General features: G+C 39.4%; 1 protein-coding gene across 2 annotated transcripts in view; it reads right to left on the reverse strand.

The window, feature by feature from the left end:
• Positions 1-7,973: 7,973 nt before the first annotated feature.
• The window catches only part of TMEM117 (transmembrane protein 117), a 606,553-nt gene continuing 600,750 nt past the window's right edge, over positions 7,974-13,776 (reverse strand). For both annotated transcript variants that reach the window (XM_077265138.1, XM_077265137.1), the window contains exons 7-8: positions 12,606-12,735; positions 7,974-10,014 (exon numbers count right to left, since the gene is read on the reverse strand). In XM_077265138.1, coding sequence (XP_077121253.1) covers positions 9,380-10,014; positions 12,606-12,735 — 765 coding nt within the window. In that variant the 3' untranslated portion in view covers positions 7,974-9,379. The remainder of the gene's footprint in view (positions 10,015-12,605; positions 12,736-13,776) is intronic.

Genomic DNA, 13,776 nt, shown 5'->3' on the forward strand with positions numbered 1-13,776 from the left:
GGATTGTTGTCATGTTGAAACGTCCAAGTACATTCCATACGCAGCTTCCGGGCTAATGAGTGCAAATTTGCCACTAGTATTTGATGATAACATGTTGCATTCATCTTTCCTTCAACTTTGACTAAGTTTCCTGTGCCTTTGTAGCTCACACATCACCAAAACATCAGCGATCCACCTTCATGCTTTACAGTAGGAATGGTGTTCCTTTCATCATAGGCCTTGTTGCAAAAGGGAAAGAAGCCAACTGTATCCATTTCAGTAACCTTTACAGATAGGCTTAGCCTCATTGCTCACTTCTCCCCTGGAAATTGTTGCTCTTCGAATGGTGAATTACTCTTGCACAGTGGGATGTTCTTTTTCTTCTAGGACAAACGCCACATGACTGCAGCTCAGTTTGGAACTTTTTTGCTCCTCTGCCTCCTTATCTAAGTTCTAGGGTGGCACACCTTAGTAGCATGTGTGAGCGCAGGATTTATATTTTATCTACCCTGACTTGATTTTAGTTTCTTTCTAAATGTATTTCTTTCCTTCCAAGATGGAGTTCATGATCAGATAAGGGGGCTAAAGAATGCCTTTGTGTAAAGGACTTAGAAAAAACATAGGAAAGGGAAAGAAACTAAACTTAGGGTACCGTCACACAGTGGCATTTTTATCGCTACGACGGCACGATTCGTGACGTTCTAGCGATATCGTTACGATCTCTCAGTGTCTGACACGCTACTGCGATCAGACACCCTGCTGAGAATCGTACGTCATAGCACTTCGTTTGAAACTTTATTTCGTCGCTGGATCTCCCGCTGTCATCGCTGGATCGTTGTATGTGACAGCGATCCAGCGATGCGTTCGCTGGTAACCAGGGTAAACATCGGGTTACTAAGCGCAGGACCACGCTTAGTAACCCGATGTTTACCCTGGTTACCAGCGTAAAAGTAAAAAAAAACAAAACGTACATACTCACCATCTGATGTCCGTCAGGTCCCTTGCCGTCTGCTTCCCGCTCTGTCTGTCTGCCGGCCGGAAAGTGAGAGCAGATCACAGCGGTGACGTCACTGCTGCGCTCTGCTCTCACTGTACGGCTGCACTCAGTCAGAGCAGGAAGCAGACGGCAAGGGACCTGACGGACATCAGATGGTCAGTATGTACTGTTTGTTTTTTTTTACTTTTACGCTGGTAACCACGGTAAACATCGGGTTACTAAGCGCGGCCCTGCACTTAGTAACCCGATGTTTACCCTGGTTACCAGCAAACCTCGGCATCGTTGGTCGCTGGAGAGCGGTCTGTGTGACAGCTCCCCAGCGACCACACAACGACTTACCAACGATCACGGCCAGGTCGTATCGCAGGTCGTGATCGTTGGTAAATCGTATAGTGAGACGGTACCCTTAGAGGCTAGGAGGACACCTAGACCACAGGCTGGGTGTTAACAGTGTTAAGTTAGCCAATTAGTATGTATGCTAATGCCAGCACATATTTAGAGACAAGATGAGCCAATTATATTGTTACAATGCATGAATACTGATAAGCTATAAAACCCCTGACCAAGGTATGGAATAAAGAAAGATCTGCTTTGATTCTTAATGTATCAGCATGGCTCTTCCGTGCACGTATTTGAAATTTACAATTTAATTTGGAACAGGCGCAATGTCTCAGAATGTCCCACATTATGTGGGGACGACACATGTACTATCCCCTGCCTGCAGCTAACTAGGGTGCTAGTGTTCTCATAGCACAAGCTCCTCGTGAGCCTGTCTGAGCTGTTTGTGTGTCAGACACCTACTGTCAGACAGTTGGACCCTTTTATGCTCTCTAACTTGATTAATATTTAATAGAGGAAACTCACATCTATCTGGAGATTGGAGAACCACTGAGCACTCTCCCAAATGGAGAGGTGGCTGCATAAGAGCAGCCTTCTTTTCATGTCTATTGGCTAAAATTGCCAAGCACGCTGACTCTGCAATTTTAGGAGCTCCTATCGAAAATTCATGGGTAGAGCTGCACATGTGTGGCCACTTTTCCGTTCATGACAGTCAGTGTATAACTTGGTCAAATTACTTGATTGCAATTGCAATAGTTCTTCTCCGGCCAAGACTCTTGACCAATCTTGAGGTGCTTAGCTTCTCTACTTTGTTTTCAAAGGTTAAATAATAGCCCAGAGATCTCCAGTCTACCCAGTTTTAAGAATTTTATTAGGGCACTTACACTTTTGCTTAACATTTTACTTTCTGCATTATTAGCCAGTGTAAATGTATAGCGTTACCTTTTCTGTGCTATACTATTGGAAATATGTTCTTAAACACCTTACACAAAGCTTAGATTATCTGTGACTCAAGCTAGACTTTCACTTGATAACAATACGTTAAACGTTGTAACATTGAACACAGTGATCACATAACTCCATACATCTATTATGCACATAAATGCGGAGAGGTACAATCTTTCCACAAAATGATTTTAACTACAGTATTTCAGAAATAATGGCGCTTCAGAGCTAAAAGACCTTTGAAACTACCATACAGGAAACAATGTACATTGCATAGTGGATGTCATTACTTTTCCACATGTATTCAGTCTACCAAACGATAACTGGCTTATATACCATTGCTTTAAACTGAGCTATACTTCTATTAGAATACATTGCTACTGTGCTAAAGTAGTAAGTGAATCATGAGGAAAAAATAAATACAACATAAAACGGTCTTAAAAATATATTTTAAAATGACCTATAAAAATATTTTAGAATCAAGGCACACATCTAGAAAAGTTTGAAAGTTAACTAGTTTGTGTACATAATATACACAATATCCAACTCACTTAATAATTCAAGTCAAGTAGACCATATAACGTAACCTATAGCAGCTACTATGATAATACAATAGTTGGCGTTTCTCTTCATATTTTCTGATACCTACATTTTCATCCATATATACTGAGTTTACAAGTCAGGAGGCCCTATAGTCACCTTCCGCTTCTGGTAAGACTATTAGTATCCTAACAACCTAAGACAGTGCCTGTTTGCCCCCTGCATCTATGTTCTTTGTTTTCTAGGTTGAGTCCCCATGTCCTTGTTTGTAGGAGCTGTGGAGAGGAAGCCCATATTGGCCACATATGTCTGGTACCCTAGGCCACATATGTCTAAGGCACCCTAGGCCACATATGTCTAAGGCACCCTAGGCCACATATGTCTAAGGTACCCTAGGCCACATATGTCTAAGGTACCCTAGGCCACATATGTCTAAGGCAGGCTAGCCAGACATATGTCTGTGTACCCTAGAAGTTAATCCCAGGTGTAAAGGTTGTCTCATTTTACAAATGGGTAAAAATGCAAACTGCTCATTATAGGCAAGTAACATTACAATTTACCTGTTATTAAAAATAATTTCCATTCTCAAGAACAGAGGGATGTTATAATACTATAGTTAACTACTCATTGCCTAGGTTACTGGCTACCTTTGGAGTCTATCAGTGGTGGCTATATTTTTAGGCAAAGAGCACACTTATAAGGTCTTTGCTGCACAGATTGCAATTGCTGCTCTGAAGATAGCCAGATGGTCTCTGTGCTACTCAGATGCTACAGAGGCATAGCTGACTTTGCTAGCAGCATCTGAGAGGGCACGTTTTGGGCCAGTGATTAAGCCACGTCGCTGGTCCAAACTATCAATCATCAAGAATGTATCCCATCTCGGAAAGCAGGAAGCAAGGAGACAACGAAGTGATCCGCTCCCAAACATCATGAAACAAACCCTTTAGCAGCAGCATTTTCTATTTCAAAATCAATTCCACTTTAATGAGTTTATACATGGTTGCAATGACTATCCATGTATAAACTGCATTAAATGTGGTATAAGACCGAAAGCAAACAAAAACACCACATGATGCTATGTGATAGGTAAGGCCCCTCGGTTGTCACTATGTGGCACCTAAAGAGGTCGTCACTTTTTATGTAGAATATAAAAATGAATAGAATGACTATTAGGCTGCCGTCACACTAGCAGTATTTGGTCAGTATTTTACATCAGTATTTGTAAGCCAGAACCAGGAGTGGGTGATAAATGCAGAAGTGGTGCATATGTTTCTATTACACTTTTCCTGTAATTGTTCCACTCCTGGTTTTGGCTTACAGATACTGAGGTAAAATACTGACCAAACACTGCTAGTGTGATGGCAGCCTTATAGTTGAAACATAAAAACATCAAACAAGAATAGACCTAGATAAAGTACAAAGGAAAGGTGCCTTAAAGCCTTTTAAGAAAATGAATACATAAATAGTTACATTTGGTCTGTTTAATTGGTATGGACAAATTGCTGTTTATTCAGTGTATTCAATAGGGTGTATTTCTGTACAAATCCATACCTGCTGCTTAAAACAAATCTGTCGTAACACACACATGATTTGGAACTTTGCTGATACTATAGCAACAGCTTTAGCCTCGAATTCCTCCAGCCAAAAAATATTTGACAGTCCTGCAGTTGGATTTCTTTCACAGTTTGTCATTTGAAGATAACCTGTCACCAGGTCAAAAGTGGCTGGTCTTTGCTCCTACTATATTTCTGCCGATCCCCTCAGTATTGTAGCTTTTGAGTTTTCTAATCTCATACAACCTCTTTATAGATACAGCCATTTCAAATGTGCTGCATTAAAGTATATATTTACAGTTAGAACCAGAAATTTACATACATTATATAAAAAGATACATATGCATGTTTTTCTCAATATCTGACATGAAATCAGAATAAACTTTTCCCATTTTAGGTCAGTTAGAATTACCATAATTATTAATACTTGCCAAATGCCAGAATAATGAGAGAGAGAGAGAATGTTTTAAGGTATTTTTATTACTTACCGCAAAGTCAAAAGTTTACATACATTTCATTAGTATTTGATACCATTGCCCGTAAACTGAAGGACTTGGGTCAATTGTTTGGGATATCCTTCCACAAGCTTCTCACAATAGTTGGTCGGAATTTGGGCCCATTCCTCCTGACAAAACTGGTGTAACTGATCCAGGCTTGTAGGTTGCCGCCTTGCTCGCACCTGCCATTTCAGCTTTGTCCATAAAATTTGAATAGGATTGAGATCAGGGCTTTGTGATGGTCACTCCTAAACATTGACTTTGATATCCTGAAGCTACTTTGTTACCATTTTGGCCTTAAGCTTTATGCTTTAAGTCATTGTCCATTTGAAAGACCCATTTCCGCCCAAGCTTTAACTTCCTGGCTGATGTCTTGAGATTTTGCTTCAGTATTGCCACATAATCTTTTCTCATGATGCCATGTATTTTGTGAAGTGCACCAGTCCCTCCTGCAGCAAAACAACCCCACAACATGATGCTGCCACCTCCACGTTTCACAGTTGGGATGGTGTTCCTAGGCTTCCATGCATCTCCCTTTTTCCTCCAAAACATAACGTTGGTCATTACGCCCAAAATGTTCAATTTTAGTTTCATCAGACCACAGCACGTCTCGAAAAATTAAGGTCTTCATTCCTGTGTGCATTTGCAAACATTAATCTGGAGTAACTTCCTGGCAGAGTGGCCTTTCAGACCCATGTTGATACAGTACTCGTTTCACTGTGGATATTGACACAATCTTAACAGCTTCCGCCATCATTTTCACAAAGTCTTTTGCTTTTGTCCTTGGGTTGATATGCACATGTTGGACCGAAGAACATTCATCTCTGGGACACAGACTCCGTGTCCTTCCTGAGCAGTATGATGGATGTTTGTACTTGCATATAATTGTTTGTACAGATGAACGAGGCATCTTCAGGTATCTTGAAATTGTACTCAAGGATGAGCCAGACTTGTGCCAGTCCACAATTCAGAAGCTTCCAAACACCTTTAGAAGCTTCTAAACACATGACATCATCATAGGGGCAGTCCAGAATAGTTTAAAAGCATAGTAACCTTAGTGTATGTAAATGTTTGATTTTTCAGTAAGTGACAAAAAATGCCTTAATACATTCTCTCTCTCATTATTCTGGCATTTGTAAAATATGAATAATTATAGCAGTCCTAACTGACCTAAAATGGGAAAGGTTTATTCTGATTTCATGTCAGATATTGAGAAAAACATACATTTGTGTCTTTTTATATAATGTATGTAAACTTCTGGTTTCAATTGTATATACACTGCTCAAAAAAATAAAGGGAACACTTAAACAACAGAATATAACTCCAAGTAAATCAAACATCTGTGAAATCAAACTGTCAACTTAGGAAGCAACACTGTTTGACAATCAATTTCACATGATGGTGTGCAAATGGAATAGACACAGATGAAAATTATTGGCAATTATCAAGACACACTCAATAAAGGAGTGGTTCTGCAGGTGGGGACCACAGACCACATCTCCGTACCAATGATTTCTGGCTGATGTTTTGGTCACTTTTGAATGTTGGTTGTGCTTTCACACTTGTGGTAGCATGAGATGGACTCTACAACCCACACAAGTGGCTCAGGTAGTGCAGCTCATCCAGGATGGCACATCAATGTGAGCTGTGGCAAGAAGGTTTGCTGTGTCTGTCAGCATAGTGTCCAGAGGCTGGAGGCACTACCAGGAGATAGGCCAGTACACCAGGAGACATGGAGGGGGCGGTAGGAGGGCAACAGCCCAGCAGCAAGACCACTACCTCAGCCTTTGTGCAAGGAGGAACAGGAGGAGCACTGCCAGAGCCCTGCAAAATGACCTCCAGCAGGCCACAAATGTGCATTTGTTTGCACAAACAGTTACAGACTCCATGAGGATGGTCTGAGTGCCTGACATCCACAGATGGGGTTGTGCTCACAGCCTAACACCATGCAGGACACTTGGCATTTGCCACAGAACACCAGGATTGGCAAATTCGCCACTGGTGCCCTGTGCTCCTCACTGATGAAAGCAGGTTCACACTGAGCACATGTGACAGACATGACAGAGTCTGGAGACGCCATGGAGAGTGATCTGCTGCCTGCAACATCCTTCCGCATGACTGGTTTGGCAGTGGGTCAGTAATGGTGTGGGGTGGCATTTACTTAGAGGACAGCACAGCCCTCCATGTGCTCGCCAGAGGTAGCCTGACTGCCATTAGGTACCAAGATGAGATCCTCAGACCCCTTGTGAGACCATATGCTGCTACGGTTGGCCCTGGGTTCCTCCTGATGCAGGACAATGCCAGACCTCATGTGGCTGGAGTGTCAGCAGTTCCTGAAAGATGAAGGCATTGAATCTATGGACTGGCCCGCCCGTTCCCCAGGCCTGAATCCAATTGAACACATCTGGGACATCATGTCTCGCACCATCTACCAATGTCATGTTGCACCACAGACTGTCCTGGAGTTGGCGGATGCTTTAGTCCAGGTCTGGAAGGAGATCCCTCAGGAGACCATCTGCCGCCTCATCAGGAGCATGCCCAAGTGTTGTAGGGAGGTCATACAGGCACATGGAGGCCACACACACTTCTGAGCATCATTTCCTTGTCTTGAGGCATTTCCACTGAAGTTATATCAGCCTGTAACTTCATTTTTCACTTTGATTTTGAGCATCATTCCAACTCCAGACCTCCATGGGATATTAGTTGTGATTTACGCTGATCATTTTTAGGTTTTATTGTTCTCAACACATTCCACTATGTAATGAATAAAGATTTACAACTGGAATATTTCATTCAGTGATATCTAGGATGTGGGATTTTAGTGTTCCCTTTATTTTTTTGAGCAATGTATATACAGGGTGGGCCATTTATATGGATACATCTAAATAAAATGGGAATGGTTGGTGATATCAACTTCCTGTTTGTGGTACATTAGTATATGGGAGGGGGAAAACTTTTCAAGATGGGTGGTGACCATGGCGGCCATTTTGAAGTCAGCTATTTTGGATCCAACTTTATTTTTTCCAATGGGAAGAGGGTCACGTGACACATCAAACTTATTGAGAATTTCACAAAAAAACAATGGTGTGCTTGGTTTTAACGTAACTCTTCTCCCACTCTTGACACACTGATAGCAACACCGCAGAAGAAATGCTAGCACAGGCTTCCAGTATCCGTTGTTTCAGATGCTGCATTAGTGACAGTTTTCTTGCGTCCACATTTTGGCAAATCCAACACTGAACCTGTTTCACGAAATTTGGCAAGCAGTTTGATAACTGTAGCATGGGAGATGGGTGGTCTCATAGGGTGTCTTGAATTGAATTCTGCTTTAATGACCCAATTACTGCGTTCACCAGACATCAACACAATTTCTATCCGCTCCTCATGTGTTAACCTCTGCGACATGTCAATGGCTGTAAACAGAGAAATTTTTAAATAAATCATGAAAGAATAAAGTTATGTTAAAACCAAGCACACCATCGTTTTTATTGTGAAATTCTCAATAATGAAGAAACACCAGTGGTTGTCCTAGCTTCATTCAGCAAGAGCTCACAGCGTGGCACTCGCCGCATATTAATGGAGAGTGGCATCAGTCAAACATCCCTTCGGTGGATATTAGCTACTCGCAAATGGCACCCTTACAAAATCCAGCTGCTGCAGCATCTCAATGAGTATGACTCAGATCAGCGGACTGAATTTGCAGAATGGGCAAAACAAAATTTGGAACATGAACCTCAGTTTACACAATTGTCAATTGTCTATGCTGTGAAGATACGAGATGTGCAGCATCTGAAACAACGGATACTGGAAGCCTGTGCTAGCATTTCTTCTGCGGTGTTGCTAACAGTGTGTCAAGAGTGGGAGAAGAGGGTTGTATTTACAATCCAACACAATGGGCAGCACTTTGAACACATTTTATAAGTGGTCATAAACTTGTAAATAACTCAGGAAAGAATAAAGTTACGTTAAAACCAAGCACATCATTGTTTCTGAAATTCTCAATAAGTTTGATGTTTCACATTACCTTTTTTCCATTGAAAAAAATAAAGTTGGATCCAAAATGGCAGACTTCAAAATGTCTGCCATGGTCACCACCCATATTGCAAAGTTTTACCCCTCCCATATGCTAATGTGCCAAAAACAGAATTTTATTTAGGTGCATCCATATAAATGGCCCACCCTGTATATATACACACATATATACATAAACCAGTGCTAGTGGGAGCAGTACTTGTGGCTTAAGTATTACTATCCACCCTTCCACATTAGGAATTTGCCTAACCTGACACACTTCTTTTATGGAAAGTCAAATATAGGCACAGACAGCAAAATACAAAAATGTGCGGGTTGTAACTTTTTGAGCACCAGAATAACCTTTAACCTTATGCGCATTTTTTACAAAAGGTAAAAGTAAGAAATCATCTATATACACTGTATGTATACTGTGCCTATACATACATATATATACATACATACATACACACATACAGTATATATAAACATATATTATTGCGACGCATGTAACATTGTTAACTAATTGGATCGTCATAAGGAACAATGTCTGCAGCTGGCTCTGTCTCTGTTATAGAGGGAAGATTGTCTAATTCTGTTGCTGGAGGGTAACACTGTATTTCATTTTCTTTTGTCCTTGGAGCTAAGAGCGTTGGATCATGTAGGCATAAAGGTTCCTCTACAACTGCCTGAAGGTTTTCTATGGTCATTCCCATTTCCTTGCTGTGTTCAGAAGGAGATTTCCTGTTGATGCGTTTATAAGATTTATCTTTATTTTCCATTCCTTGTTCACTTTTCTGAAATCGCCCAAATAATGAAATGAAAAATCCAAATAACACAAATGCCATGAGACTTGGAATGAAAGCCAAGCATTTCACATTCAGACTAGCTCCAGTAAATCTGCTGTGTAAGAACATATCTCCATCAACATAACTTCGATTGGTATACGGGTCAGTATGGTTTGATCTCCATTCCCATGATAAAGTTGATTGATTAAGATTCTGTAAGCTTTCGGAATCTTCAACCGTATATATCTTCTGGCCAGGGCCTATGTATTGACCATATGCAGGGGGCTTGTAAAAGATTTGATTCTTCCACATGTTGAGATCAAGGATTAATACAAGGAATATAATGCCATAGTTAAACCATTTACCTACATGGAAGAACAAAAAGGAAATAATATATTAAACACCCATAAAAGTACTAATCACAATATTCTATAATAAAGATCAACTGGATAAGTTCTTGAAGGGTAATTACAGTATTAATAAAGAATAATTCTAGCATTGTCACTGCTGTGTTGCTCAGTTATGATTACAATATGAGGAGCTTTTGTGGAGGAGAGAGAGTGCATGGTGATTGTTATCTCTGCTGTCAAGTCCTTTTATGCCATAGTCCTGAGCTGGGAGATAACTGCACATATCTTAAAGCACTGGAAAGCATAATCAACACAGACAATAAACAATATTTATGGGCTAATGTGCTTTGTGCAGTGATCTTCGAGCTTAGTAGCACAAAAAAAGCCCTATGAGATAAAATTATCTACAGCTTTCTCTCTCTATCCAAGAAAAAGCATGGACGACAAGTGTATTGTACTGTTCAAGACCATACAATACTTGATTTCCTTTGATTCTGCTGAAGTAACTTTTTTTTTTTATAAAGAATCGTATCCAGGCTGGAACACAAAATACTTGAGTAAGTTTTTCTCTTTTTATTATTATTATTTTTATTTAAATTTTATTTACAAAAGCCCATGTAAATCCTTTTATCCCACTAACAAGCCACTACTGGTGAACAGAGCAGGGGATAATGTTCCTAAACATGTATCCATATAACTTTCCTGCAGTATTTTAAAAAGAAGTTTAATTGTGGCATGTTGCACACTAATTAATGAATACAAGGCCAGTACCAGACGAATATAAGACCAGGACATCTCTCTGCCTTCTGATGCCCTGTGATGCCATTTTTCCCTAGAGACATGATGCTAAGTAAGCAAGAGCCAGATAGAGTTCAGAAAAGAGGATCACATCTGTTGATCTTATGAAGTAATCAGTACATAGCTTGCTTGGCGTTTTCACTTTTTTTTAAATAATCCAGTCACATATAAAGGCACATGTGCTTGCCACATTTTTAAAAAACCTTAGTGTACTCCATAGACCAATTTTATGTTGTAGATGTATTTTTATATTTTATTCACTTATAGCGCTATTAATTTCCATAGCACTTTGCCGACATCGTTACTTCCACATAGTTGCTCATAATATAAGTTTTTCTTTGAAGTGTGGGAATAACCCAGAGAAACCAAAGCGAATACTGGGAGAACATACAAACTGCAGTTTTCTCCGCATTATTCAGCGTCCTATGAACTGCATGCCTATACAGATTTCTTAGGAGGGTTGATTCTACTAACAGATTCCCTTTAAGTCTTTTTGAGCTTTTTCAGTCCAATGTTACAATCTTATTCTATTTTACAGCAAAAGCCATGGTCTGTAAACAGCTTACAACACAGCAAAGGGACTTCATTGTTAAATGTTGTAAGTCAGGAGAAGGGTACAAAACATTTTTGAAGACATTAGTGATCCATGAAACACTTTAAAGACAGTGATCAAAAAGTGGCTTAAATTTGACTTTACCTAGAATTAGACATCCCTCAAAAATTGATGAAGGGACAAAAAGAAAAGTTACCCAGAGAGCTGCTAAAAGGTCTACAGTAATATTATAGGAGCTACTGAAATTTCTGGCTGTTTACTGCATGTGACAACAATCACCCATAATCTTCTTATGTCTGGCATAACACTGAAGGTGGAAAAACTTCTGAAATTACTCTTTTTGGTATGATTTTTCTACATGACAAAAACATGGCATTTTAATAGGAGTGTGTAGACTTTTTATGTACACTGTACACGTCATCAACCATATGCAAGAATTATAATGCATACGCATAATGAGAAAACATATACTGCTTTTCAAAAAATACATATTATAAATCACAGGAAAAAAAAGTTAAACAAATACCATTGAAAATGGGATTCAAAGCCAAACAGCATGACCAAACTTTGTAGAGAAAAGTCACAATAGCAAATGCAGCATATAATGTACATATAAAAAGTAAGAAACAATTGGTTATAGATGTGAAATAATAACATGGACAGGCATTTTTTTTCTTGAAAAGACATTGCAGACTATTGTACAAAGTTTGACAATATATAGAATAAATAAATTGTAAAGATAAAAGAATAACCGTTGTTTTAATTTTTATTCTATAAATCCATAGTATGTGTGAAAATAATACATTTTGTAATATATCTCATAAGAGAAGTCTGCTTCTTTCTCCTTCTGGACTGATCTTTCTTTTTCAAAATTCTCATTTTATCGGTAAAATCTGTATTCAGTGAGGACATTAATGATAGGAGATGGAAGCTGCTACTGATAAGATTTTACATAGAGGGGAGGGGGAGTTTTCCTTTAGCTCCTCCCTCCCCTCTACATAGAATATTATAAGCACCAACTGTCATCTCCCATCTCAGTAATGTAATAACTTGTCTTCACTGAATACAGATTTTATCTGTGATTTGAGAATTATGAAAATTAAATATCAGTCCAGAAGGAGGAAGAAACAGATTTCTCTAAAGATATATTACAAAGTTTCTTATTTTCATGTATACTAATGATTTATGAAATAAGAATTAAAATGATGGTTACTTTTTTCAGAATAAAAATATCATCCTTTAACCAACCACATACCTGTTATATGTATATGGTATTCTTCTTTTAATATCCTTTGACAGTATGGTACTCTGAACTGCATGTGAGCAGTTGGCAGACCAGGGAGATTAACATCCACATCACCCATGAAGTGAGGAAATTCCCAGTCCTGAAAGAATAATTCAGTTTGAAATCACACATGGGAAACTATTGATTGATCATAGCTTACCATAAAACAGATTTTCCATATTATACATTATAATAATTATTTTTCATATTAATTTTATGCTATTTTTAAATCAGTCCACGCTACATCTCCATAGAACAAACTAATTGTTTCAGTTCAGATTCTAATGGAATTGTCTTAAAATAGATCTTGGGAGTCTTATCACTGTCAAACCATTTTTCCATTGGATCTATAGTGGTAGCGAGACTAACTCTGCCTCTGTCATGTAATGCCTGTTAATGACAAGCAGAGAGAGACAAAGACATGGCTGTAATATAAAAGCATCAATAACATTTAGGTTTTGGCCACATGGTCATATCTTTCACCTGCAGCCTCAACACCATACCAGTGTAACATCCTTACTTTCTAATTATCTTATATCATATTGTGTCATTAACCCATTACTTGCCAAATTAAAATTTTTACAAGTACGGATTTTTCAGAAAAGGGCGTCCCAATATTCATTTAAAAATGACAATGACATGATTTCCTATTTTGAAAACATTCATTTTACAAACACAACACAAAAAATTGGACCTAATTATAAAAATTATAAAATCTTAGTTGCTAGAAGCTAAAGATTAGGCGTCCCAAAAAAAGGACATTGGTAGATAATGGGTTAAAGGAGTTGTCCAAGACCTTTTTATTTTTTTTTTCTATAGGCCGAAAAACTAACAGAGGCAACTACATATACCTGTTCTACCCGGGGCAGGCTAAGGCTAGGTTCACATTGCGTTAGTGGGTGGTTGCTAACGGACAGCGTTGCACGGCGAAAATGTCGCAATTAACGCCGTGCAACGGGTCCGTTAGCGCACCCATTGACAGCAATGTTGTTTCAGCCTGAAGCGCATCGCAAGCGCGTGCCTTTTTCGGCTCGCGCTAGCGATGTGCCGTTCTTTTGTGGCGCGCCTCAGACGCTGCTTGCAGCGTCCGCGGCGCGCCCGAGGTCCGTTCCCCGCTCTCGCAGATCCTCGACGTTAGCGC

The sequence above is a fragment of the Ranitomeya variabilis genome, chromosome 5, assembly GCF_051348905.1.
Source record: "Ranitomeya variabilis isolate aRanVar5 chromosome 5, aRanVar5.hap1, whole genome shotgun sequence".
NCBI classification, from domain to species: domain Eukaryota; kingdom Metazoa; phylum Chordata; class Amphibia; order Anura; family Dendrobatidae; genus Ranitomeya; species Ranitomeya variabilis.